This window comes from Aptenodytes patagonicus, chromosome 1 (assembly GCF_965638725.1).
Source record: "Aptenodytes patagonicus chromosome 1, bAptPat1.pri.cur, whole genome shotgun sequence".
NCBI lineage: Eukaryota > Metazoa > Chordata > Aves > Sphenisciformes > Spheniscidae > Aptenodytes > Aptenodytes patagonicus.
Genome location: NC_134949.1, coordinates 219,279,855 through 219,307,365, shown reverse-complemented (window position 1 = coordinate 219,307,365; position 27,511 = coordinate 219,279,855). Strand labels below are relative to the sequence as shown.

At 38.3% G+C, this 27,511-nt stretch overlaps 1 protein-coding gene across 1 annotated transcript in view; it reads left to right on the top strand.

Moving 5' to 3' along the window:
• TMEM135 (transmembrane protein 135) overlaps positions 1 to 27,511 on the top strand; it is a 195,682-nt gene that overhangs the window by 12,404 nt on the left and 155,767 nt on the right. Inside the window, exons 2-3 of the mRNA XM_076328343.1 lie at positions 3,877 to 4,004; positions 10,005 to 10,097. Coding sequence (XP_076184458.1) covers positions 3,877 to 4,004; positions 10,005 to 10,097 — 221 coding nt within the window. The remainder of the gene's footprint in view (positions 1 to 3,876; positions 4,005 to 10,004; positions 10,098 to 27,511) is intronic.

Here is a 27,511-nt window from a genome sequence, read left to right as displayed (position 1 = left end):
AGTTTTTATGGTATATTGGATATATGGTGGACATGGGTTACATTAGGTCATTTATTCCCTTTGTAGTCTCTTCCCTAGAGAGATGTGTGTACAGGGTGACAGTTTGACTTTACTTTTTTTTTTTAAAAATGGGTGATATACAGTATTTATGTAAATGCGAAGTGAAAGCCGTGTGCCTTCTATCTGGAATGGAAAACAGTGCAGTCAGTGGTAGCTCTTAGTGTCTGTGAAACTTTTTTCCACAGTCTTACTGATTTTTTTTTTTTTTTTTTTCTTTCCCTAAAAAGGAAAGGTGGTGCTGTACAGGGAAGGGTTGTCTTGGTTAAATGTAAGTTCCATTGAAGGGTGGAGTTGTTAATGACAGTCTTTATCCCAGAGAGTTGTGTAGTTCTAAATACCCTAAGGCCAGGTTGTTGGATGCCTTGAAAATAGGAGATTTTAAGAGTGACTCAATGTTTTATGGAAAGCCAGGGTAGGAAGTTGCAGCAGATCTGGTGTTTTCCTAAGCTGCTGTTAGTCAAAGGTGATGCTGGAGCATTCTTCACCCTGAGGCAGGTAAGGCTGCATTGCTGTGGTCTGCCAGGAGAAGTCATGAATAAGTGAAACCTGTGTCTTAATCCACTGGTATTCGGTGGAGTCTCCTCTCCCTGGTTCCAGACATTTTTTGGGCAGTCTTCTCCTTCTCATAAAGGGTAATAGGCAGGAGAAAACCCATGGCTTCAGAAATAAAGTAGAGGGAGAGGCAGCACTGGAAGTGGATTGAGCTTTTCTCTCCTGTGAAATCGTGGCCTTACAGTGGTGTGAGGAGTGTGTTGCTTCTGTTCCCTGGATTATGGCTAAACCTCTGGGTTAGGAGGTGAGGTGAGGCAGCATGGGCAGCATGAGATTGAGGGGAGGCAGCACTGTGCCTGGGTTTCATATAGCAGCAAACACAGTGGCATTATCTCACACAACAGTGCTCCACTTGTGTTGCAGACATGCCATGCTATCTTACTAAAGCTGAAAATCTACAATAATTTGTAAGCACTGAAGAAGTTTATTTTGTAAAATTCTTGTCACTCCATCTCAAAAAGAGAAGAGTGAAACTAAGAAATTACGGAGAAGTAATGGGAGGTATGGAGCTGTTTTTGGCCATTCCTGGATACACAGTAGTCAACTGTTTGGATCAGTGAGCTGAATCAGAATTGCAGTCCTTCATTCTTGTAATGAATAACACCCCAAACTAACTTTTGCAGCTATCAACACTAAGGTCCTGATACAGACCACCCTGAGGTGCCTAAGTAAAGGTGTCCTAGGATTCATACGCTCCTTTTATAGCTGGAGAGTTGAGACCATAATGTCAATGAGATGTTCATTTCTGTCTGTCTGTCTGACTCTACAGGGAGTCTCAGGTAACTTACAGACCTTCTGCTACATCTGTTAGCATCTTCATGGAGATTAATAGTTTGCTGAGGAAGTTTCTACTGGATGTCCTGATGCTTTCTCCTTCCATGCTGCTGTCTGCTACCGACGTCTGCTGCTAAGCCTTGAGCGGTGCATTTGTTGTAAGAATTTGGCCTTCATCAGTGTCCTCCCAGCTCACTTGAGCGAAGTGTTTCCCAGTGGGAACCATGAACCGCTGCAGTCTGAAAGATTTCATAATCTTTCTGTCTTGCCAACCTCAACTTTAATAGTAGTTTTCTGAAGTGTGTGGAACTGAAAGGGAGAGCAAGGTGGTGTCCAGAAGTATCTCTGGTATTTTTTCCATGTAATCACACCATTGGTGGTAGAGGAGAGGAGGAGAGCCTGCTCCATAGTCTGCTCTTGGCTGTTTTCAGCTGTACACAGCATTTAGCTTAGTTGATGTTTATAAAGCAGTTTGAAAATGATGAGCGTTATTTGTTTTTGGCTTTTTTATTTTTGGTGGGCATACATCAAGCTCCAGTGCCCTTACACATACAGCTCATTTGGTTATCATGAGCATTGTTTCTTTGGACTGGTTTGTGTGTTGTTGTTCCTGGTTCTTTTCTATTTTTCACTTGGGCATAGAAGAGTAAAGAGAAGGGAAAGCAGAAATTTATATTAGTCTAAAACTTGTTGGAGAAGCTACAGAAATAAGTTTTTGACTTTGATTTGATATTAATTTATAAGATACCAATCTTTTATACTTCTGACACTTTGGTCTGAGGAAGCAAGGCTTCACACTTCAGGTGTAAGGTCTGTGTTCTTAAAACAAAAAAATTGCTATTTTGTTCCAAATGTTCATGACCTTCATACAGTAGGCTAGAAATAGCTGAGAAGGTAGCAACTAGTGATCCGGCGTTTAGACTACGTTAAGACTTTCCTGCAACAGAAAGATTATCTGGATTGCGTTATTGCCTAATCCATTATGGTTTAAGCAGTCTTGACACTTGATTAAGTAATGTGTAAATCTGTTTTCAGAAGTCTGTTCATGTGTGTATTTCTCCTTAATCCTTAGTTCAAGCTTCATTTTGGAAACAGGTTTTGGCAGAACTTTCCTATGGTTAGTTTTAGCAGAATCCTTGGCCCATCTCTGAATCTAAAACATCTACTTGCTATTCAGTACGAGTGGACAGTGTTTCAGAAGAACAGCTCCCTTCCCCATGTTTTTAAATTGAGGAACCGAGACTTTGAGAGGTGTTGCCAATACCGATCTGACAGAACGTCTTTTGTTGTTCTCATCAACACCAGCAATATCAAGCTTGCTCTGTTTGGAACGTCTCTAATTCTAAGCATTGACCGAAAACTCCTGCCACTTTTGAGACTCCCTGGGAGATCAGTGCAGATAAAGATGCTAATGCTATTAAAAAGAAAAAACAATAAAATCTGTCTCATGGTGCGCCCAGAGTATAATTTCATGGAGTCACAGGAGCACGCAGGTTGGAGGGATCTTGGGAGGGAGGCCATATAGTCCCAGCCTCCTGCTCAAAGCAGGGCCAGTGGGATGAAGTTGCTTGGGGCCTTTTCCAGTTGAGTTTTGAGGATTTCTGGTGATGGAAAGTCCACAATCGCTTTGGGCAACCTGCTACAATATTCAGCCACCCTCAAGTGAAAATTTTTCTTCCTTAGGTCTAATCTATCTTTCTCATATTTGAACTTGTCTGTTGCCACTTGTCTTACCCTGTGCACCTCTGAGAAGAGCCTGGTTCTCTACACCTTCCCATTAGATAGTTGCAGAATTTCTGTGGATAAAAAGGACTTTGAGGACTTCAGTGTTTGAGTCATTAAGTAACTGTTCTTTATAAAACATGGGCCATACATTAAACTGACCAAAAAGAATATTTATTTTTTAGATCCAGCCTGTTTCCTGCTTTAGGCAGTTTTTTAGAGATGAGATACCATTTCTAGAAAATTTGTCAGGAATGTGTTGTTCTTCCAGCAGATGGTGAAAATTTTTTGGAGGACTTGCAGTTGGTTAAGTGGAGTCAAAAACCTTTAGAAATACGTCATCACTTCATAGACACTGTGTATTTGGATTACTTTAGTGATATTCTGACCTTAATTATGTGATAGTCCAGTTGTCTGGAAGACAAAACTCAGCGTAAATTTATCACATCTTAAAAGTTCTGATGTCTGGCAGACAATGTTTCTGACTATTATCGCCAACGGTAACAACGTAATAAAATTCCTCCTATACTTCCCATTTAGGATTGCTTGATGTATTTCCTGGTATAAATATTGTAACAGCTGGAACAAGTTCAAAGGAAATCTTTGTGGTATTGTTCATAAAACCAGCAAATTTAAGAGGCTTTTATTTACTACTTAAATGGGCATGTCTCCTTTTCCTTTTTTATTTTTCTTTACAATGTGCAAAAAAGAGCCTAACTGAATTAAAGTTTGTCCCCCCCCCTTTTTTTTTCTTCCCTCCTCCCTCAGATTGCAGCTATTCTCAGGAAACGAAAACTTGACTATTATTTGCACAAACTGCTACCTGAGATCTTGCAATCAACTTCCTTTCTGACAGCAAATGGGGCCTTGTATGTTGCTTGCTTTTGCATTCTAAGGTTGGTATACTGTCCTAAAAATAAAATGTCATAGGAAAGCTATTTTTATGCAACTTTTCAATTTATATAATAATTTGTCTTTTTTTGTAATAGGCTTGTTTGTAATGGGTAGGAGTAAAAAAAGCAACAACTGTGCCATCATCTTGATTTCTGGTCTTAACACTTGAATATGAACCTTTTTTTTCCTTCTCATTTTTGTAATCTTTTAAATTAGTAAAAAAGTCAATGTATTCACTTTGCTTCCTTTTCTCTGTTCTTCTGATTCAAAATACATTGTTGCAGGAAATTCAATTATATTCTAGAGGGGAACTGAGAAGGCCTAATCTTTCTCTCCTAGAAATAATTGATGTAATTTGATGTTGGTTTCTATTTTCCTGATGCAGGGGCTGTGATGACTTTTAATTATCCTAAACTTTATCCAGCCAGCCAAGTTTGTACTTTCCTTATTTGTGGTCATAAATGAAGGAAATCCCAGCACAGCTTCGGGGGTTCTGTAAGATACAGACTTGATCTGAAAAATGAGTATAAATGCCTCTTCTGTATTCTGAGCTGTTTCCAGTGTATATTTCAAGTAACTATCAGGATAGTTAAAAATTAAACTTTCCTGTTTATGAACATGACAATGTCCTAGATCTAAATGCATTTATTGTAAGAGATGTTATACATAGACATGTAAAGCCTACAGTAGCTATGAATTTTTGAAAGTTATCTGACAGTGCACTCAACAGCCCCTCTAAAAGTTAATCAAACCCATTATGCCCTACTTCTAGTTCTGTTTAGAGGCCTCTCAGCTTTGCTTCAAAGCTGAAGGCTGAGAAGAGGAGGAGCTGGCTGAGGAGCCATGGAACGCTTTTAAGTAAATAATTTGCAAAGTTCAAAGTGAATCTTTAAGTAACAAGCTCTAAAGAATATGAATTTTTCTAGCAAACTGAGTTGTATTAATATTGATTTATCTTTACTCCTCTGAGCTGTACAGTGGTCTTCTGTATCCTGCCATGTACTTGTCTGTAAATCTGCAGTGCCTTACTTCAGCACTGTAGTTAGATGTTACTCTCTAAATTAAGCTGGTGTGGTTTTAAGTTTTATTGTTTTCAGCTGTTCCTCTAACAGGTTACTAGCCATCTAGCAGATCTAGGACTATGCCTGTACTAGCAAATGAAGCAGCTAAGAGATTAGTGTCTGACTCTGAAGCCAATTGGTATGGCATCGCTTTCACCTGCGTGGAGCATAGCTGTCTAAAGCTGTTTTGACCTCCAGAAAAACCAGCATGGCCAGATGTAGACTGAGTAGTGGGAATGGTACCTAGTCTATGAGCCTTCCAAGTCCCCCTGAAGCATTCTTTGGGTTGATCCAGGCCAAAATCACGCAAAGGACAATTCTAACAATTTAACGTGACAAGGGGTACATGTAAATGCTTACCCTACTGTTCTTATAGCTGTGCAGCAGAGTAACCAACCAACATCTTTAGAGAGATACATGTGTTTTCTGTTGCAAAGAGATGCCCACGAAGAGTTGTTGCCTCTAGCAGAATCTCTGCTGGTAGGGTCTCTGCAGACTGCCCACCACCTGCAATTGCAGGACTTACAAATAAAAAATGTCAGCCTGTTGGCTGGGGTGCCAGTTGGAGCTGGTGAACTGAAATCACAAATGGAGGCAAAAGAAGAAAGTATTTAGGAAGCCTTATGCATTACACCTCTTGGAGTTCATGGAAGTCCAATTATAAGGAGTATTTGGCAGCTTTTCTGACAGGAATAAAATTCAGAGCCTCAGCAATTAAGTGAATAGGATATGAATAGGATATGCAAGAGCTATTAAATGACATTTCAAACAAACAATGGTTAACATGATTATCCAAAAAGTCATATCTTCAAAATTTATCGGTATTCTTTGGAGGATAAATAGATATCTGATGATGTTCCAATTGGTGCATTATACATGAATTCCCAAATGATTTTGATGAGATTGCTTGCTAGGACTCTTCAAGAAGAAAGATCCTCGGTCTTCCAAGAATTAGTAAATGATCAGCAAGTAGTTAAAATATGTGAAACCAAACAAGGACTAAATAATCAGTTTTCATAATAGGAAGAGGTTGCCACTAATGTTCCTGCTGTGTCCTTTGTTCTGGATATACCTAGAGAATCTGGGAAGAGGGATGAATAATAGTGTGAGAGATTATATGAGATTATTTAGGATACAGAAATCTAAAACTGACTCTCATTCATTTCAGAAAGATCTGTTGATTAAAATCACTTGCGAAATTTGATAGAGAAAAGTGCAAAGTAATGCATCGGGAGGAAAAAAGCAGTCCTATCCTTACACAGGGATGGACTTTAAACTAGCTACTATTAATCAGGAAGGTGTTCGAGAGTCGTCACGGACAGGTTCTTTGAACAAGTCAGTTCAGTACTTTAATATGGTCAAGGAGCCGAGTAAGTGTTACTTGGAGAGAAAATGAGAACAAGCCAGAAAGCTGTATAAATACATGACATCTTTACAAGTTGAGTACTGTATGCCTTTTTTTAAGAGCTTCTCCTAAGATCGTGATGTTGACAAGTCCTTCACTTGGAATGTACTTAATATCAACATTGTCTTGCAGCTTGAGCCATATAAGCTTCCTTCTCTCATCTGCTGTTGTGTAGGTGATGGAGGATGGAAATGTGAGACTTCACTCATCTTTTTTAACCAATTTGTGTGGGTTTTTTCATATTTGGTTTTTTTAATGTTTTGTTTGAACTTGTATGATTCCTTGAATTTATTGCTGTGTGATACAGTGTACTTCCTTCAGTAGCCCCTGAGAGCAAAAGTAATTGTATGTCATTCTCCAGCCCAGAATGCGATTTGGTGTCGTATGTTTTAATCCATCAAAGAAATATCAGTACCTGTATGGTGTTCTGCATAACTGTGGCCTGAGTATTTCTGAACTTGATTTGCAACCATGCGAAGAGATTGGCTGAGACTTTGGAGACCTAGATGTTCTAGATCTGATTCTAGATAGTTATGAGAGATGTGATGTGATAGATTTGTGTAACAGGATGCATGCTGCAGTTTTTGTATCTTTTTTGGTTGGAAGGTATATTATAGCACGAGCAGCAGTAACTCAGAAGCAAAATTGTCCAGCAAGGCCCATGCAGCTGACTGATCTTACCCTCCTGGAGTTCTAGTCCAAAGCAACAGATTAAAGGGTTTGTAGCTGGACATGTTAACCTCATAACTACCTGCACAATTCCTGATTTGAGAAGAGTTGCCCGTTTCCTTCTTTTGTAGCACCAAGGAGGAGATGTGGTGGCAGGCATATAGGGTGTCCTGGATAAAGTGACCACTTTGTCTGTCCATACCTTTACCAAGGTATGAATCTTCAGTCACTGTGTATACTGAAGATACGTCTTAGTCATTCAGTAACAATTAAAAGACCTAAGTATGAAATGTAATTGTCAGTGAGAAGTCTGGCTTGTGCTAATACGTCTTTTTGATGCTCTTGTAGTTATTTGCTTCCTTTCAGCTAGGGAAAACCACTAGAATTGAAACTGCTGCAAATATTTTCAAGGATGTAAAACTTAACGCAAGTAAGTGCAATTAAAATAATTTCAGGCATTGTTTAATACTCTCAGCATTTCATAGGTGGGCAAAATTTCAAAAACATCTAAATCAGCAACGGCTTAGGATGTGGATAGATGTTCTCATTCTAGAAGGGATTACTAAGCTAACTTGGCTGACTTTTTTTTTGTCCTTTCTCCTTTTTTTTCCTCCTTTCTTCCTTTCTCTCTCCTTTTTTTTCTTCCTTTCTCTCTCCTTTTTTTTCTTCCTTTCTCTCTCCTTTTTTTTCTTCCTTTCTCTCTCCTTTTTTTTCTTCCTTTCTCTCTCCTTTTTTTTCTTGAAGTGAATTAGGGAATCTGTGCAGACTGCTCTGTTGGCAGAGCTGTGGGAGTGATGATCTCTGTAACGGATGTGTGACAGGCCAGCTGGGGGTTGTAATCTCTTCCGCTGGTGAGATCCAGAAGACTACATCTGTCTGAGCTTCAGATGGAACTGCTAGGCTCCAGTGTTGACTCTGTTAAATGAAAGGTGTGATTTTTAGGTTTTTGGTTTTATTAAATGCAAAACTTCATGAAGACATGGTTCTCTTAGTCTAGCAACTAGAGTAATTAAGTTTGTCCACGTACAGCTTTACATTAACTTGCTTAATGAGATTCAACCTTACGTATCAACCAGCCTTTGAGTTTTGGATACAGCTGTACATTGAGGAATTAGATGCATAACCTGAAAGAACTCATATTTCTCATTCCAATTTCTCATTCTCATTTCAATTTCTATCTATGGGTAGAAACAGACCATGTGAAAATAACCATGCAAATAATAACAAAAGCTTGTTTTAATTTACTTTAGCAGAAGTTTAAATGCTTCACTTACTGATTGGACATTTTAATTTCTGCTAGGTTTTATTATGTAAAATATGTTACTCTTGTTTCCAAAATCTTATCAAACTGAACATGTAAGCATTCGTAGAGGGATTCTAAACCATGCCAAAAGAACAAATTCCTGTTTCGTTCCCACAGAAAAGACATTTGTTCTGTTACTTAACAGGTGTGTCTGGTAAGATGTGTTCATACTTAGTAAGATGTTTAAAATGGCTTCTCTGAAACTTCATACAGTAATTGCTTTCCAAGAGAGTCCTAATAACGAACTTCAGCTCCTGCAGCATTTGGCATTGTCATCCTGAGAAATTATCCTTTTGCAGCCATGGGAATGAACAGTGTGTGTAATTGCCATTACATCACTTGCTGCTGATATACTGGCTCTCTTTTCACTTACGAACATAAGCTGGCATTGCTCACTGCGAATGTTATTTTTGCAGGACAAGTATAAAATGAGGCTGATCTTGCCTTTTACAGCAAGAATGACAGTGGGCTAATCAGATGTTACTGATTAATGATCTTTGTTCTCTCTGTTGTCAACATGAAATTTTATCTAAGAAAATTTCCTTTTCTACCCTGTATGTGTTTGCCGTTTTGTTTGTTGTATTTTGTTCGCTGTGTTTTTAGAAGGGTAGACTCCATTGTAACACTGTTTCCCTGAACTGATAGTGCTTATCAGCTGAGCAGCATTGGTGTCATTGAAGTACGTTTATTATCACGCTACCAAATTTCATGACTGCCTGACTATTGTTTCCTTCTGTGATCAACCTGAATTAGTTTGAAGGTGCAGGTGTCCAGAACAGACCAAATGTGGCACCTCTTTGCCATTGTGTCTGACATGCATTTTGGTTTTCCTCCTTTAACAGTGACCAATTTATAGAAATGTTTTCTTAGATGTTGTCATTTGTGTAACTATTTTTTTCAACTCTTAATGTTGGAGGAATTTTGGTAGTTGAAATTGTGTGGACTCTTTGAGTGAAACCCAGATCTTGTTGCAAAAAATGAGAGCTTTCTTAATAGAACTGGGATGTCACTGTTGCTTCCAGTTGCAATGTACAGATTGATTCCTTGGCTTACTGTAAATGGGTGGTTCACTGTTTTTAGCATCGGTTGACTATCTGTCTTTGGAACGTGACGTATATTATAATAATTTGATTTGATTTCTCACTCACCTGATTACATCCCTACGTTCCACAAGGCACATCTTCCTAAAGATGTATTTGGGCAAGTAGCAGAGAGAGGAGCAGCTATAAGTTCTTTTAGAAGATTTTTCTGTAATATCTGCAACTTCTTAGAAACATCTCTTGAAAGTACTGCTTTCTTTGAAGCAAAGTAATCCTTTAACTGAAATGGATAAATTAATGAAATAGTTCAGGTGTTTAATGTTTATGAAGCACTGTGGGAACCACTCTGAGAACTATCCAACTGTAAAAATATAATGATTAGTATTTTTTTGTAAGTATTGATTAATGTAAAGGGACAAAATTAATCTTAAGCATGCATAATTTTATGATAAAGGTAAATATGGTGTTGTACATCGATGTTTTGGTTGCTTTGCATGTAATATGTGTACAAATTACATTTTCAGGAAGCTACTTGGGAAATTCTACTTTTGGTCTCCTGGCTTTGGTGCTGCTTTACCTGCTTCTTATATGGCTATTCTCATCGAAAGGAAAAGCAGGTACGGTTTGTGTTTACAGATTTTCAGTTTATATAATATCTCTTGTTTTGGTCATTTGATGATTGACATTTGACAATTCAGTGGTTTTGTTTCAGAATGCTGGAAATGTAGTTCATTTGAAATAGTGTTCTTTTGCAATCTTAGATTTAAATCTAGGAAGCTACAGTGAAAAAACACTTTACAAACATTCAGTTTCTTTTTTGTGGTTTGTTTTTCTTGTTTAATGTGTAATTGGGTTGCTTAGGATTGCCCGATGAAGCTCGGTTGCTTAGGATTTCCTACTGAAGCTGTGGTTTGGTGTTTTTTTTTTTTTTTTTTTTTAAATAATTTAAATAATGTTTGCAATTAGTCACAGAAAAGGAGCATGCTAATGAAAGTTGCTGATGACTTGAGTTAACAACGTGACATTAGTTAAGATAGAGGAGTAATAGCATGTTGTGGAAAAAACTGACTGGAAGAGCTGAAGTAGTCCAAATCGGATGAAAAGCCAAGCCTTTCACTTGAGGAAAGGTGCCGAAGTTCAGCTATATATGGGAAGTTCGTTATGAAAGCATGAAGAGGGGGGAAGAAAGCTGTGAGTGATCCAAGAGTAGCGGAAAGCTGCCATTTGTAGTGTGGCCATGAATGGTGGCAGGTGAAATCCTGGGTTGTAAGGTTTTAATGTTTTGAAATTCAACTGGTATTAGTAGCTTGTATCAAGAGTGAAAGTTACAATGCTTAATTACTTCAGTATGGAATGAGATACTTTAGTCATCTAGTTAGTAGGTTTTATTCAAAGTAGAGAAGGTGACAAAAAGGTAATGTAAGAGATTACTCTTTAAAAGATGATGAGGGAGGTTTAGTACTAGAGATGATGTGAACACACTTTTGGTTACTATGAATATCTGAAACTTCCTTAAGTAGTCATTTCAAAATAACTGCAAATACGTATTCATCATGTTGTTGACTGACTGTCAGGCCTCATTCCTAAACTTTAGTCATGGAGGAAGCAAGGCCCAAGCCAAGTTCTAGGTAAGATTGTCAAAGTTCTGTCCTTTTAAAAGAATGCATTATCCATTGTTTTTGAAGATTGAGGATGCCTAAGAAGTTCTGGAAAGGTGGGAGTGCTTCTAAATCACTTTATTAAATAATGGATACATTTTGGTAGAACTTTGTCTAGTTGCTTAGACTCCAGCTGCCGTTGGCATCAGTGTGTCATTTTGTGGTGAGAGCAAATGCATTTTCCCCCTTTGATCAGTGACAGCACTAGCTTAACTTTTCCTACAGACCTGCTACAATGTGAGGATTTTGTGCGTCAGACTTCTAATATTTCTAGATAACGTTAAAGGGGAAGAAATCAGGCTGGTTGTCTGATTTAGAAATGGGGATTTCTAAAGGTCTTAGTGGCAAAGTATGAAAGCTTTGACGTGTTAACAGGCTCCTATTTAGCATCTGAAATTTGAAAGAAATAAAAGTTGAAATAGAGGTGTGTGAAAATGACAGAAGTAGGTTGGTACAGCATGTATGTAATGAATAATGCTGAAATACTTAATTCCTGGAAGGTTATTCTCCTTTCTGTCAGAATCCAAAATGTGTGACCTAAGGTATTTTGCCTAAAAAGTTCACATTATATTGCATCAGATAAAATGTAGAAAAGCAACGTTGGTATTGCAGTTAACACACGCAGCTGAAAATGTGGGGTCGCTGTTATCAATGAAAAAAAAAATGGTTAAGTGGCATCAAAAGGTTGAAAGTTTAGTTTTTTTAAAATATGAAGTTGTTTGGTATGTTATCAGATGCTAACTATGTATAATGTGTGAAATGCTGCTGCTGACAGACTTAGTGAAATATGACTTTCTGATTTCACATCTGTTTGTTTGTTAGCTTCTGTTACAGGCAAAATCAAATTTTAATAGACTTGTAGTCTCTTAGGAAACTGACGTTTGACATGGAGACACAGTGGCATTTTCAGTCGTATCCTGAGTAGCTTACAACAAATGGTATTGAAAAATCAGGGAGGTGGGAAAAAGTCCTGATTTGAGTTCATAAACCTATCTCTAGCCCTTTGAATTGCTACTAGCAGCTGGCAGCAACATCAAACTTAATCACTTAATCTCTTCCCAAGTGGATACCCTATTTTAAGTACCTCACTGGCATTTGCTTGCACAGCATCCCTGTCAGTCCTGAACTTGGGAACAGCAGGCTTGTAAATCAGATTTTCTTCTGAGTGTTGCTGTTCATGTGTGCCAGCCTTGTACATTTTATAATTCTTACGGAAGAATGGGAAAAAGAGATGGATAGCTTGTCTAGGCGCATTATAATCCTGAGGAGGAGCGTGTTTTCTAATGTGTTACAGAACTAGTTTGATTATGGTTTGTATCTGTGTAATACATAATTGCAAATTTGCATGGCACTGGCAATGAGAAGGGGAGGTGACATTGCAGAGAAACTTCAGACAGACTCAGGAAATGATCTGCATTATATTATGCCGCTACAGTTCTATAAAGTTATAAATTGCACGTTAGTATGTTTGGTGATTATAAAATATGGTTATCCTGTCTGTGAAAGCTAGTTTATTAGGATCTGTGGAAAGGGCCAAGGAGTAAGAACTCTTGTAAACTTTTTTGTATATGTATCTAAATGTTCTGTGAGATTACTGGAAGAGAACTAGTCACATTATTATGATTAAGTAATGTTTTGATAAGAACTGTTTCTTAGGTAATAATTGAATGTAGATATGTAAACATGGAGATTATGTGTTTGTAATGTGCAGATTCATATTCTGTGCCTTTAGTCCCTTACTCTGGTAGGAGTAACTCAGAATTTTTGCCTTTTTCTGGTACTCTCAAGCGGTGTGGGTTGCCTGTTAGGATTAGGAGGAAGCATCCTTACTGGCCAATGCAGAATTTATAAATGACAGTCGGACATCTGTTAGCTGCATAGCTGGTGTACGTTTGATGCTCTGAGAAGTGCTAAGAGGGCACAGAGTTAAATTTCAGCTGATTTTTGACTTCACATTATCTCATAGAGTACAAATCTTTTTAATCGTTTTTAGTGTTAGTCCTGCCATTTTTTTTCCCCTGTATTTATAGCTCTGGCAGAGGTGTTGAAAAATGGGAAATGAAACAAAAAATATTGTAGGTGTTACTGGTGTGTTATGTGTTTTCAGATGCAAAGAAAATGTTTTTGCAAATAAGGGAAGTACTCCCTTTTCCCAGAGAAATGTACACAATTCATTAGAATGTACATTTTTCTAATTCCTTTTGATTATTTGGCTGTGACTTCAACATTTTAATACTCTATGTATATATTGTCATAATAACTATGGCTGTATTATAATAAGTAAGCTTCTAACAGGTGCACTTGCACAAGTGTATTTAAAAGAATATAATTTTCTTTACAGTTTCACCTTTTTTACGTCTCCTGTTAAAGAAAAATATGCAATTCTTTTGTCACAGAATTTAGTTTTGTAGTGTTAGACATTAAAAGTGGTGTTAATGTCTCCTCAAAAATAGAGGTATGACTCAGTTACATTAATTTTGTTAAGCTTCCTTAAGAAATCATTACATGCATTTTATTAACCTTTGTATGGAGCTGTTTTACCCGTGTACTCCTTGTTTACTCCTATAGGTGTTGTTTCAAATTGGTGATAAGAAGCAATTTTGTTTGTAATTTTGAAAAATGAATATTTTGTTTACATCTTTTGGCTTCTGTTTGTAATTCAAAGTTACAGTCTCCTGTCATTTTTTTCAACATCTATTAAATGTTATCAACAAGAATTGAGCATATAGCAGAGGAGGAGGAGGAGGTATGTCGTTTAGACTGAAAGACATGGTACTACCTTGTTCTAGAAGCACCGAGACTGTTAGAAGGCAAGGAAGTAACTGAGTATTCTTGTTAAAATTGTGAATGGAGCTGTTGAAATGTGATTTGAGACTTGCCTGAAGCCAGCCTATTACTGGAAATCTGATTAGATCGGTTGTACCTTACTGATTTCTAAGACAAAGAAGTCTGATAGCTCAGTGAAGAGCCTGTATTTAAGACCTCTGTGATTACTCTCAAGGAAAAGAATGATGTTCTCTTAAGTGTTTTGTAAATGTGCTGATGTTTCAAAACCATTTAAGTTGTGTTTTGCTAATAGCTAAATGGCAAACTTCAGTTTGTTGGACTCTTGTTCAAAAAATAGTGTTCTAGTGAGTTTCAAGAACTGTAACTGAAGCTTTAAGAAGGTACACAATTACAGTTTTAATGAAATTAATTCTTACTCCCTGGCTAACTTTTTTTTTCCCTGCCCTTTGTAAGTAATTAAGCCAAAGAAAGTTTAACTACAGCCACCTAAAAGTTCTGTGGCAGTTCTGAAGGGACCCTTCTGGGATTGCCCCCTGCTCCCCCCTTAGGCTGCATTAATGTTTACATACTGGCTGTTAACATTATAGCGGCGCCTGTCTCGTCGCTACAGTTGAGACTGTCTCACTGATGGTATTATAAAACTTGAGATTTAGGGCTTTTATAATTTGGTTGTAAAATCCTGCTCTGGATGACCGTTGGCAACACGTTTTTAGTTGAAAACTTTGGGTGTTTTTAATAAGAGTCTATACTAGACTCTCAGAAAAATATTTAAAGCATGTGCATTTAAAAAGTGATACAGTGCAACAGTGCACGTTATAGAGAACATCAATATATATACATATATTTAGTGTTCTTGGAAACAAAAGTATTGCTATGTATTGCTTAGAAAAGTGGCAGAAACGTTTGTGTAAGAACTGTGGAATTTTTAGACTGTATATTTGTTGTCCTGATAAAACATTCAGTTGCTGTTAGGGTTATTTGCTTGTCATAAATGCCGTTAGTCTAAACACATTATAAAGGAAGAATATGGCAACATAGTAATGGTAAAAAGTATACGTTGTAAATAAATACAGCGTTTTTGTAAGTTTGTCCATTCAAATACAAATTTGTTGGTATATATTTCTGTATAGTAATATAGTATATTTAGACTTGAGGTGACAGTTTGCTTTTTCAAAATATTTTACGGTTATTCAGTTTGACGTTGTATTTTAGGGAAACCTATAAATCACCAGTATGGGGGGATGGGTGATCAAAACAAGTAAACAAACTCTTTTAAAACACAGCAAGTATTTTTGCAAGCTTTAGTTTTACTTGCTACAGGTAAGAAATTGAGAGAGCAAGCTACATTGAGGGATGATTTTTTGCATATTTTTTGTGTTGTAGTGAAAAAACCCTCAAGTTTGGATCACTCACATGAGTATTTTGTGTTGTAATCTGGTAAGGAGAGCTAGCAGGGAAACAAATTATTTTGGAGTTTTACTCCTTTAGAGTGATTATTACTGTGAAATATGGAGCCAAGCTGTAGAAGTTAATGGGAACGCTTTTGTTTCTAAACCAAAACACGTTAAATCCATTGCACTTCAGCAAATGCCTTGGTGAGAGCCAATGTTTGAGAGATCTGTGTTTTTATAGTAACAGCATGTAAACATTTGAACGTATTTTTCTGCGTGCTTTGAGGGTTGCTACTGCTATTGTTATCAGAGGGAGGGAAAACACTGATCGTTCAAGGTTGCCTGGGAGCACAGGAGTCAATCTGGAAGATGCTGTGATTGTGGGAACATTGTGAATGGCAGGTAGCTCAGGACTGGCAGGTCTCGGGAGTGTTTTTCATGGAAAGTGGCATCTCTTGCTGACTTTGGATCTTAGTGGGAGCTCTAAGAGCTGGGAGCTCTTGCCCAGCACAGGGCTAAAGTATTTCTAATCAATGAGTTACAGTCATTTGTCTTTCTGAGAAATGGGATGACCTGGCTTATGCTATGTTTGTCCTGACACAGTCTCCAGTTTGGAAAAAAAAACAAACAATAGCCTGGTATTTTACACTAGAAAGATTGATGACCTCTGTAGGGTATATCCCTGGCAATCATAACTTTGTTGATATCTGCAAAGAGATTTTTATTTTTCACTTATTGTTACAGCATTACATGTTAATTCTGGAAAAAGTTCCTGAAGCTGATTTAACTGTGTTCAGTTAAATCAATATTAATGAAGTCAGTTTTTAAGAACCACCTTTTATAAGCACAGGAGCAGGCAATTCCACTGTGTCGTAAGTCAAGCAAGCAGGGCAGAAGACGAGCTTGGCTGAGCAGGGAACTCCTCGTGGAGCTCAAGAGGAAAAAGAAATTGTACGATCGCTGGAAGCGAGGTCAGGCTTTGCAGGAAGATTACAGAGCTGTGGTTCGCATATGCAGGGAGAAGACACAAAAGGCCAAAAGCTCAATTAGAGTTGAAACTGGCCAGTGTTGTATCTGACAAGAAGAAGGGCTTTTTTAAGTATGTTAATAGCAAAAGGAGATCTAAAGAAAACATTGGAGCCATACTTGTTGAAGATCGTCATCTGATTAATAAGGATGAAGAAAAAGTGGAGGCATTCAATGTTTTTTTGCCTCAGTCTTTAATAATACTGATAGACCTTGGGCTGCCCAGTCCCCTGAGTTGGAGGACCACGGGTGTGGGAACAGTGACTTTCCCTTTGTGGACACTGAAATTGTAAGGGACCAGCTGTGTCAGCTGAATGTTCACAAGTCCATGGGGCCTGATGGGATTCATCCCAGAGTATTGAAGGAGCTAGTGGATGTTATGGCAGGACCCCTCTCGATCATCTACCAAAGGTCTTGGGAGTCTGGGGAGGTCCCTGCTGACTGGAAGCTAGCCGATGTTATTCCAATCCACAAAAAGGGCGTGAGGGAAGACCCAGGAAACTATAGACCTGTTAGTCTAACCTCAGTTCCTGGAATAATTATGGAGAAGATTACACCAGGTACTGTTGAAAGGCATTTAAAGAACAATGCAATCATTAGGCATAGTCAGCATGGTTTCACAAAGGGAAAGTCCTGTTTAACTAATTTGATACCCTTCTATGATAAGGTCACCTGCCTAGTGGATGAAGGGAAGGCTAGCATTTTAAGTTGTAGCCGGATTGTGAAGCAGTCCTGTGTGAAGGAAAAGGATGTTCTCTGTGGGCCATAAAAAGACGCTGTGTTACTAGCAAGATGTAAACTACGTGCTCCATTTGTAAAAATAGCTGTAGAGTTAAATTTGCTGCATTTAAACGAACTGTGGAAACCTTTTTGTTCTTTATGCAAGAAAGATCCTCTCTCCCATACTGTGCTCTTAATTATTCCTACAATCAGTCTATCCTTCACCCCTGACCTTTACTCCTTGTGATTCTGTGTGTGCACATAAGATGTAGGTATAATCCTTATGCTTCTGCATGCCTTTTTAAAAGAAGTGGTTACAGTCAACACTGACTTTTCTAACCATCTGAAATGCGTGTTTCTATTTCATACCAGTCATCTCTTCCCAATCAGTTGAGTCAATCACCATTAAGTGTCTCAGTTATAAAGGCAGTCTAGTTAACTGTCTTAAGTTAGATTTCATCCACTTCAGGTGGCAAAAGTTTGGCAAGATGAATCCTATAGTTATGAACAGAGCAAGAAGGATCCTTGGGGATCAGTGATTCCAGTCCCGTGCATTTATAGTCAATCAGCCCAGGTTATAAACTAATCAGGCTTCTGAAAAACTGTAACCATGTCTGCAGAAGTGTTCAGCAACCAAGTTTCAGGAATTTTCAGCCTGCAGCATTCGAATGTTGGAAGAATTTGGTCCAGCTTGCTTGTGGTCCTTGAAGTCTTGCAGAAGATGGAAGAGCAGGAGAGCAGCTACAGCTTTATAGGTGACAATCCATTTTCTGGGATAACACAGGCAGACAGAGTAAGAATACTGGAAGATCCCATGTAAAATATATACCTGTGATTCTGGAGATGCTGGAGAATGTGTTGCAGACATCTGGGTGGGTCTGTACAGACTGGGTTTGTTTTCTCTTAGTGTTGTTACAGTCAGGGCTGAGCTGGATCATGCAGGACTATTTGGTTGCATTTGCTCAATGGTCGCCAGTTCCCTGAGTTTCAGGATTTACCAGCTTAGGCACAGCACCAGCCGTGAGGTTACTTCATGAATAATAGTGTAAAGACATCACAGGCAGCACCCATTAAGCTCTGGACTACCTCTGTCTGTTCACATGGGGCCAGCCTGGATGGACAAAGGGCAGTGCTAAGGTCAAGCTACAAGCTCTGATAGGTCCCAGGTCACTCTGTGTAGCTAGCTCTTCCTGCACTGCTCCATGAGTAATTGAGACTTGATTATAGTTAAAGTTTAATTTTTTTTTTTATTATTCTAAGGACCACTTTTGGCAAATCTGTTTTTGAAATGTTCACTTTGTAGGCTGAAAATTAAGTAAAAGTGATTTAGTCATCTGAGTTTTAGTATAATTTTGTATTCTGTTTTTCATCATTAACCCCCAAAACCCCACAAAAACCCCTAGAAAACTTACAGTCCTGTTGAAATGCCTACAGATAAAACGTTAAAATTCAGACTGCGCCTGAACATTGGACTATTCTGCAAGTCTGACTTGGATTCAAATGGCACAAACAGTGGATTAATTACTCTGTTCTGTCTGCTCAGCACTAGCATCCAGGAGACACTCATTTGGACTTCCTTGGCTTAAGGAAACACTTAATACATCTTCCGTGCCTGAATGTTTGCGTGTAACATGCAGCTCCCAGAGGGGGACTAATAAATATTCTGCTAGCATAGAATAAACTTCAGATGCTGCCTAGGTGAGCTGGCTATAGTGCTGGCTGATGTGGCAATGAAAAGCTTGACATTTACCTGGCGAGGTAACATCCGTGCCTACCATGCCTCTGGTACAGTGGCTGAAAGTCTTTGAGGGAACTTTTCTGTGATATGTTCCTCAGGTCTGCTCATAGGATATTGTTTTTAGATAGTACAGACGAGAGGAGCTTAAATCTTTGTTTCCATATGAGCCACACCTGTAAACCCTTTGTAAATGAAGTGACTCTTTCCTGTAGCTTCATTGCTCCCAAGGAATTAACGTTGTTGTTAGCTCCTGCAGCAGGAAAAGTGTGGAGGTAGAAACCTAGAATCGTAATGATTGCTATATTTAACCATGCAAGGGTTTTCTGTGGTGAAGATTACAGCAGTGTACTGTGGTTAAACATCTTGCTTCCCCTTCCTGCCCTCTTCCGTCCACATCCCAGAACAGAAAATGACACGTTTTTGTTTCCTTTAGTAAGTCCTATGGATTGCATAGTGTTTCTTGTAATCAGATGACCTCCATTCCAGATTGAAACTTTTTGATAAAGTAAGCATATGCCATTAAAACCTTCTTCTAAAGATGGTCTGTCTGAAAAGCAAAAGCAGGAACAACAGAGACCACAGCATTAAAGGCAAGCATAAAACAGGTCTCATGAATTTGGGCCAGTACGTGTCATCACAATCCAGACTGCTCCAACTTTAGTGAAAGACTGAAACAATATGGGCTGTCTGGTAGTGCAACATCATTTTGTCTAGTTGAAGGAATTTGTATGTGCTCTGTCTTGCTTCATCAATGATAAATTTTTCCTTTTAAGCTCTTCTTCAGTGTCCGTTATTCATTCCTCGTGAGCAATGGACTGAGGAACTAGCAAAAATGTTCTAATACCAACTGTTGGCATTTTGGATCTTTGAGCTTAAAGTTAGAAAATAATAGGTTCACACTGGACTTGGCAATAGCTTCTTTCTGTCTTTGGTAGGTGAAATGTCACATTAATGTCTGTCTGTAGTATCTGGCACAGTTCGTAGAATACCGATGTCCTGCCAGAAGTTGACTTCTCAGTCAGTAGGGATGTGTTGAAATGACTCTCAGTCAAATTTTTAGTATGGCTTGCCTACCTTTCTAGAGAAGGTTTACATTGGCTTCTGACACTGCTATTCTTTAGGACCCCTGGTGTTCCAGGCCCTTATGGATGTAGGCACGCTATTAACATCTGTCTCCTGCACGACTAATTCATAGTTCCTAACTGGATCTGAAGCCTGTTTTTAATATGACTTAATATGCTGTCATTGGGGTTCTAAAGGGGAAAAAAACGCAAATGGCACTGTATGTTGGCAAGTCTAACTCCATACCCTACTTCTGCTGGAATAGCTGGTCTGCTGTTTCTGAATATAAGGGCATTTAGAAGTTAGTCGCAGCATGTGAAAAACTGCAGTATTCCGTTTGAGTTGGATTGTTTTGTCACGTTAGCTTTTTTTGCATATTGCTTCAGGTATTTTGTAAACAGTGTAATCTGATCACAAACGTAATCATTAAAACATGAGTCTAAAGAGAAAATTAGCTCTAAACATGCAAACAAAACAATAGCTACTAGTTTGACAGACTAGAAAAAGAGCATTAGGCTGTTGAAGTCTTTTGAAATAGATGAAAAAACTGATGATTTGAGTAGCTTATCCAAAAACTTGTATTGTGGAATGGACCGTCTCAAACAGGGCACAGAATATGACTCGGGGAGGGAAAGGCAGCTATTTCAAGAGGTTTCTTGGGCAGCCTCTGGAGCTGCTTCTCACCAAGTTGCTGTGGGCTGCGTTTGGGATGTGCAAGTAGGGTATGGGTGAATGACTCTTAACCTGAGAAAGGCTGGAGGGTAGAGGTGGGGGAGAACAGGTCAAGTACTGGATGAATTTCCACTGGTGTTGGGACAACCCCAAGCTGTCTGCTAGAGTCATAGCCTTATATGAGAATTTTTTTTCTCCTTCTTCCTGTCCTTCTCACTCCCAAAATATACTGAGTGTATGTCCAAGGCCAGTGAATATTGCATATCTCTGCAACTCTGAAATTTCTATGCCCCGTCTTACTCTTCTTCTCAGTTTTTATTAACAGTTCTGTCCAGTATGTCCTCTTTTTGCTATGAAACAATAGTGATTGTCAGCAAAATATGCAGAAGCAACGACCCGCTGCTGCTGAGGATCCCCAAAGCAGTTTTGCTCAAAAAGAGAGTACTTGCTCTTGTGCCCTACTGCATACCTTCCAGACAGAGCAGCCAAGCAGCACATGTTGTATCCTACTGAGAAGGTGCCCAGAAAAGAACTGAGTGTTTTCCTTTTGATTGACTGAGCCGATTAAAAACAATTCTGTGTTACTATCAACAGTCCAAAGAAATTGTTATTTGGGGCCTTATTTAACACTGGATAGACCTTCTATACCAAGAATGTTAATAATTTAAAAAATTGCTGGAAATCCTTCATTTCTTTTCCTGAGGTTTGATTAATTTGTTATTCTTCTGTTATCTACTAGTCAATCCTTTTATGAAACTAATAACCTTTTTGGAATCTGATTTTTATCTCTTCATGGAATCTTGTGAGGTTAAATCACACTTTAATTAAGAGTTTTTTTCCCCTCTGTAGGTCAGCCTTTGTTTTGACTGTTGGCTTTGTAGACACCATAGAGAAACTGGGAGAGGAGGAAGAGGGAGGGGATGTTGAAAGAAAATCTGTATAAAATAGAGTATAAAACAGTTAAAAAAATAAACTATAGATGTTATCTTGTGTTGCACTAGCTGAAAACTCAGTAAGAATTATTGGTACTAATTTAACTGGAATGTATTACTGTAGATATATTTTCTTTTTGGCTTCTCTCCCTTTCCAGTTTTCTCATACCCCTTCTTTGGCATGTGTTCAAATCATAGAACACGTTGAGTTTCTTTTCTTTCCTTTTAAGAACAACAAATTCTGAGTATTTGCAAGAAAAAATAACCATTTTACTTAACATGTAATGTGCTTGAAGCAAGTATTACTGATGTGCAGTTTTGAGCAACTTCAATTTCCCGACCTGTAAAGTGTCCATTTCCTACTTGAAACAGCCCAAAATTTTGAAATAGAAAATTCCTTAAAAAAATCCAGTGGCCCATGGGTCCTTAAACTGTATTTTTTGACAAGAAGTTATGTGCTTGAACGTTATCTTTGTGTGAAAGACTTGCTACTGGTATTTACCAAGTTCAAAAAGTAATCATTTTTGTTTTTTGAAAACTTATTGCTTAGGTCTGTTTTCATAATTTTTGGCATTATTTTGAAAGCTTATCTGTTCCTGCTGATTTTAAGTGAACTTTTGCACCAGGATTTCGCTGCTGGCCTCCAGCTGTCAGTAGGAAATTGGTGGGTGTGAGAGATTAACGATACCCTAAACATAATCTGTAGTACTTGTGTTATTACAGGGATGCAATCTCAACTCCAGATCTATAGTTGGTTAGCTTTTGGTGTCAAGCTGCTGTAGAGCAGAAAAAAAAAACCCTCTTCATTTTGACCTTTTTCTTTTCAGGGGAAACCTGTGATTTGTGTGTTTGATTTAATTCTGCAGGTTATAAAGTGGTGTGTTTTACAGTGTGTAGGGGGGAGGGAAGCTGGGGGGAGGAATTCTTCCTGTTTTTGCAGACCACAAATCCTGTCTGGGGAACCATTACAAACTATTATGTCAGCTTCTTAGTTTATGTTCAGAAATTAAAGCCAGAGTTAACTCTTTTTTTTTTTTTTAAAAAAAAAAAAAAGGACAAATGTTCTCAAATTTTACTATAACAAGTCAGTACAGCATAAGTTATGTGCTCTTTACCTTCTTTTTTTTTTTTACATTCCACCCCATATATACCTTTGAATCCACTGATTCCTTTGAAAGTAGTTTTATTTGTGATTTCTTAGACTTGTGGAGAATCCAAAAAAGGATTATCGGTTAAAATAAGGTGATAACTGTCAGAATATGCAGCAGACTCGATGAACAGTGGTATTTGTATAAAATTCAAACTTGAATTTGTAGGAAACTTATACAAAACGTATTTTTCCATAAATTCACTATGTTAAAACTATGCATAGTTCAGATCTTGTTGTATAGTCACAAGAAAAGGTAAGTTTTACTTGTTTAATTCTAGTACCTATTTATTCTCAGGTCAGGCTTATTGGTTTGACAACACTAAGAATTTTTGGAAAAGCAAATAGTAGGAACATGATGCTTTGGACTGGGGATGAAGTTAGAAAGCGTTATAGCAAAGCTAAAACGATTCTTGTCTTAACAGTGAGTTGGATATTTTTATTTTGTGGTTTTTTTGCCTCCCAATTGTTTAAATTTATTATATATGTGGAGAAACGTAACCCATCAGTGAGACTGTTTAATCAGAGGACATGTTCTTTTAATTGCATGCATAAAGATTTTTAACATCCTTCTTTATCCATCTTCAGGCTCCTTCTAGCCATCTCTACTACTAACTGCTGCTGTACGCTGGGTTGCAAGAGCTGTAGCGGGGTATGGGGCCTGGGTGTACTTGCCCCAGTGTGTACCTCGCCCTGTGGCGTGAATTTACTGGCTCACTGTTACAGCTCACACCTAGAACTATTCTCACTGAAAGAGGTGCCTGTTTAGTCAATTTATGTGGATTTTGTACATAGTGGTATTCATCTTGCTGTGGCTATTTCCTGTTATTTCTGACTTGGTCACTTATTTCCCCTTTAGTTTTGAGCAAGAAAAAAAAAGTGATCATAAAAAACACGCCTGGTAAAAAAATGCAATTATAGTAGTTCAAATATGTTTAATTAATGGCAGTGACTGTTTAGTTTTCAGGATGTCTACTCAGAAAGGTTTGTGGTTTAACTGAAACAAGGCAATAGAGAAAACAATGCTTTAAACTCCATATTGCCAAAAAAAGTTCTTGATGAGAAAACTGCAGGGACTGGAGTGCTGCGTATTAGACATATGAGATGGACAGGGCAAGGCAAAACATATGAAAGAAATAAATATTCAAAAGGAGGAATGAATATTGAGAGAGAAATAGCTTAAAAATGACAGGTGCCTACCTCTCTTCTGTGGCTGTTTAGAGAAAGAGAAAGTGTCTGCTTTCTGTTGGAAATTTTCTTTGAGTGCTGCTGTGGTTGCGATAATTAATTTATGGTAAAATTGCCATGAGCATAAGCATGTTCTAAGGATACATCCCACCTTCAGGCAAGGTTTTTTTGAGTGGCTTTTTTTTTGTTGTTGTTGCTTTTTTTTTAACTTAGCAACAACTCTGTATTTAAGGAAAACCATAAATATATTTAAGGAAAACCATAAATAAGAAGAGAGAACTGGCAGTGAGTTTTGTAGGAAAAAATATCTTGGTTGTATTTTAAAAATTGGTATTTTGTATGATTTGCTATTATATGAAGCAAAAGCTCATGCTACTTGTGAAAGTAAGATTATTCTTTGAATTTTATAACATGTCAAGCTAAGCAAGAAAACATTCTTTAGGAAACTGTTCCACAAACAATATGTTGGCATGCAGATTTGTACAGTTGTCATTGCTTCTATTGGCATGAATAGGATTTTTAACTCCTGTGTAAGGGGAATTGGACTTTGGCCTCAATCAAATAAGTTTTCCAGAATTTACAGCACTTACATGAAAATATAAATACCTTGCTCACAGGCAGATGCATTCCAAGTCTGAGAGTGGTACTTAGTGACTTCTTTGACTTTAAAATACTACTGATTAAACAAAGAATAAGAAATCTTTAATCTGTTTTTTATTTCCTGTATCTTCACTTTTAAGTCCTTGGGGATGAGTTCTGAAAAATTGGGACAGTTTCAGTAAAGAGCCATGAGTATGATTAAAATTTTAGGGAACATTGTGGAAAAACTGAAGGAGCTCTGGTTTCGTTTAAGAAATGGTATGTGGGTGACTTAGTTGGACTCTGTAGTGTTACAGTGGAGGTAAAGGTAAGTAGCATTAGAATAACTTATCAGTGGTTGTGGTGACTTCATTGGAAATACTTAAAGACAAGTTTGATCTTTTTAAAGAAGTGGCTAATTCATTAAAGAAAAGTTTGTGTTTTATATTAGTTAGGAAGCCAGATTATTTATCACTGTAATCTCTTCAGATTTTATAATCTGTGGAAAAAATTATGTATGATATTTTGAAGTTGCTTTCTACCTTTTTTTTCCATAGAATGATAGAATTGTTCAGATGAGCCTTGGGAAGTCAGCTAGTGCAGCTTCTTGCTTGGAGCAGGACCAGCACTGAGTTCAGACCAGTTTGCTTAGGGATTTGTCTGGTCAGCCTTGCAAACCTCTGAGGGACAGAGGTCCGACAACCCCTTTGGGTCCCTGTTCCAGTGCTCGGCTGTCTTGATGAAGAACATGCTGTTTCCTCAGGTCAAGTCAAAATCTCCCCAGCCATGCTCATGGTCCTCCCTGCCGGTTGATCGATGCCTGTTTCGTATCGGGGACCAAAACCAGACGCAGTGCTCTGTGTGGTGTAGTGAGTGCCAAGTAAAGGGGATTAATCATTTCCCTTGACCTCCTACCTACACTTCTGGTAATACAGCCCAGTACACTGCTAGGCTTCCTTGCTATTTTTATCCTATAGCTTTTTTGTTTTTTTTTTTTTAACAGTTATTTTAGACTCTTTCTTCTGGGCAGTGCAATCACAAAAACATGTGGTTCTCTGAGGTTTATAGGCCATAGTTTAAGAGCTATTGCTGTTAGAATTTGGTCTGAACATTACCAAGTTGTCCGAAAAGCAAATTTTATCAAGTGAAACTTTTCTTTGAGGAAGGTATAAATGAACAAGAGAATTATCTTCTGGAAGCCTGTGGTCTGTTGTAATTTAAACATTAAAAGTGGAATCCATGAGATTGGAATTGTTCAGCCACAGATGACGTGACCTGTGCTGAATAACTGAACTCTGAGACGTTGCCTGCTCAGTTCTCTAACAGGCATATAAGAAAATTCATGTGAAAGTGTGAATTGCGGAGGAAAAAAAAAGGAGAAACAAAATGAAAAGTATGCTAAACACTACTGCTCTTTGGTACTTGAATTAAAAGGTAATTAAAAACTGTGATTGTTGTCATGCAATCCTCCTTTTCAGGTAAAAGATACCAGTCTTGTTAAGGCTTTTTCAGAAGAGTTTTTCTTCGGTTCGTTAACTTAACACAACAGACTGGCAGGATGGACCAGGACATGCCATCCTATCTCTTGTCCCACAGATGCAGCTCTCTTGGATGCTGACTTAACGTCCTTGTCGTGGTTCAGCCCTGGTCTGCCACTCATGAATTTTGCCCCTAGCTTGTGTTTTTCCTTCCCGAATTAAAGATCGCATATGTCATTAGAAACAGAGCAGGGCATGGGAGCTACTATCAGTTGAACAGGTGAGAGGGAGGCAGTGGGAAGCCAAAATGAAGATCTTGATGAGAGTGGCCTCTGGAAGAAAATGGCATGAGACAGAGACGATGGAGGAGGAAGGGGCAGTAAGGATTTGTGTGCATCTGCTTGGGCTTTCCCATAGTGACCTTGCTGGACCATCAGTGGTGTAACTACCTGCTGACGTTGGTGCTCCTGACAGTAATGTTCAACACTGGTTCATGGACTTTCGGGGTGAAATGTTAGCCATTTATTAGTATCTTTAAACCTCCCCAAAGCAGGTGGTTAGACATGGCTGACTAATTATTTTTGTTGTTTAATTATTTCCTGCTCTTGTAATACCATTTCCCAATTATATTCTCTTATTTACCAGCTGCCGTTTTAATACAGTCCTTGGGTTGTACCAGTGACCCTTTTGCTTGGCCTACCTCCATCTTTCTGTCCTGTTTTCCATCAGCTGTCATTGCTACAAAATAGCATGACGTTTTCTGAACTTCCACCCACTGTTTAACAGTCGAGTTCAGGGTTGGGTTAGGCTTGCTGGATCATATTTGCACAGGGCCAGGAAGAGTCGTCCTCCCCCCCCCCCCCACAAACATGGGGCTATTTATTTTTAAAATGGTCACAGAATTAATTTGGAGGAAGAAAACTTTCTGCTTGGAGTTAGCCAGTACAGCAGTAGATAAAGACGGGCTTGCCGCAGGCAGTTTCAGATGATGTCATCTAGCAAATTTCTGTATTTTCAGCTCCGGAAGTTACTTCCTTGTGTGCATTCGTTGTCTGCACGTTTTCCCTCCTCCCAATTACCTATTTCTTGCATCGGTCTCACTGCAGCTGCACTGCAGCCTCTGATTTCTTTCCTTCCTCTTCTCTAGCCCCTTTTCCTTTCTTTGTCTTTGCGATTGGCGAATTGCATTTTACATTTAGCCAAAAGGGACCACAATAGAAGCTAAAACTTTGTTAGATCAAATTCTTAGTTTTTTAGTACTTAAAAATTCAGTGGGAGGCTAAAAGACCCTGCCTGCATGTCGTCCCTGCCTGGGTGACGTAGAGACTGAAGGAGAGAATCCACCAAGTAAATTATGTGCACGTACAATAGTCATGCTGTTTTGTGCATGCTGTACGTAATACAATCGTGAATGCACACACTGTACTCTTAAAGCTGCATCTGTCGCTCAGTAGCTGGTGGTAGCTTCTTGCAGGTAGGTGTGTTACTGCAGGTCGTTACTGCAGTTCTGATGTTTTCGAGAATACTCAGTGTATTGAGTTACCAGGTTAGCTCTCATGCCTGAATTTAATTCTGTGTTTCCAAACAGTTGGGTGTTTGGATATTTATCCTAAACTTGTAATGCTATTACAGGGATAAAAAAAAAATAAATCC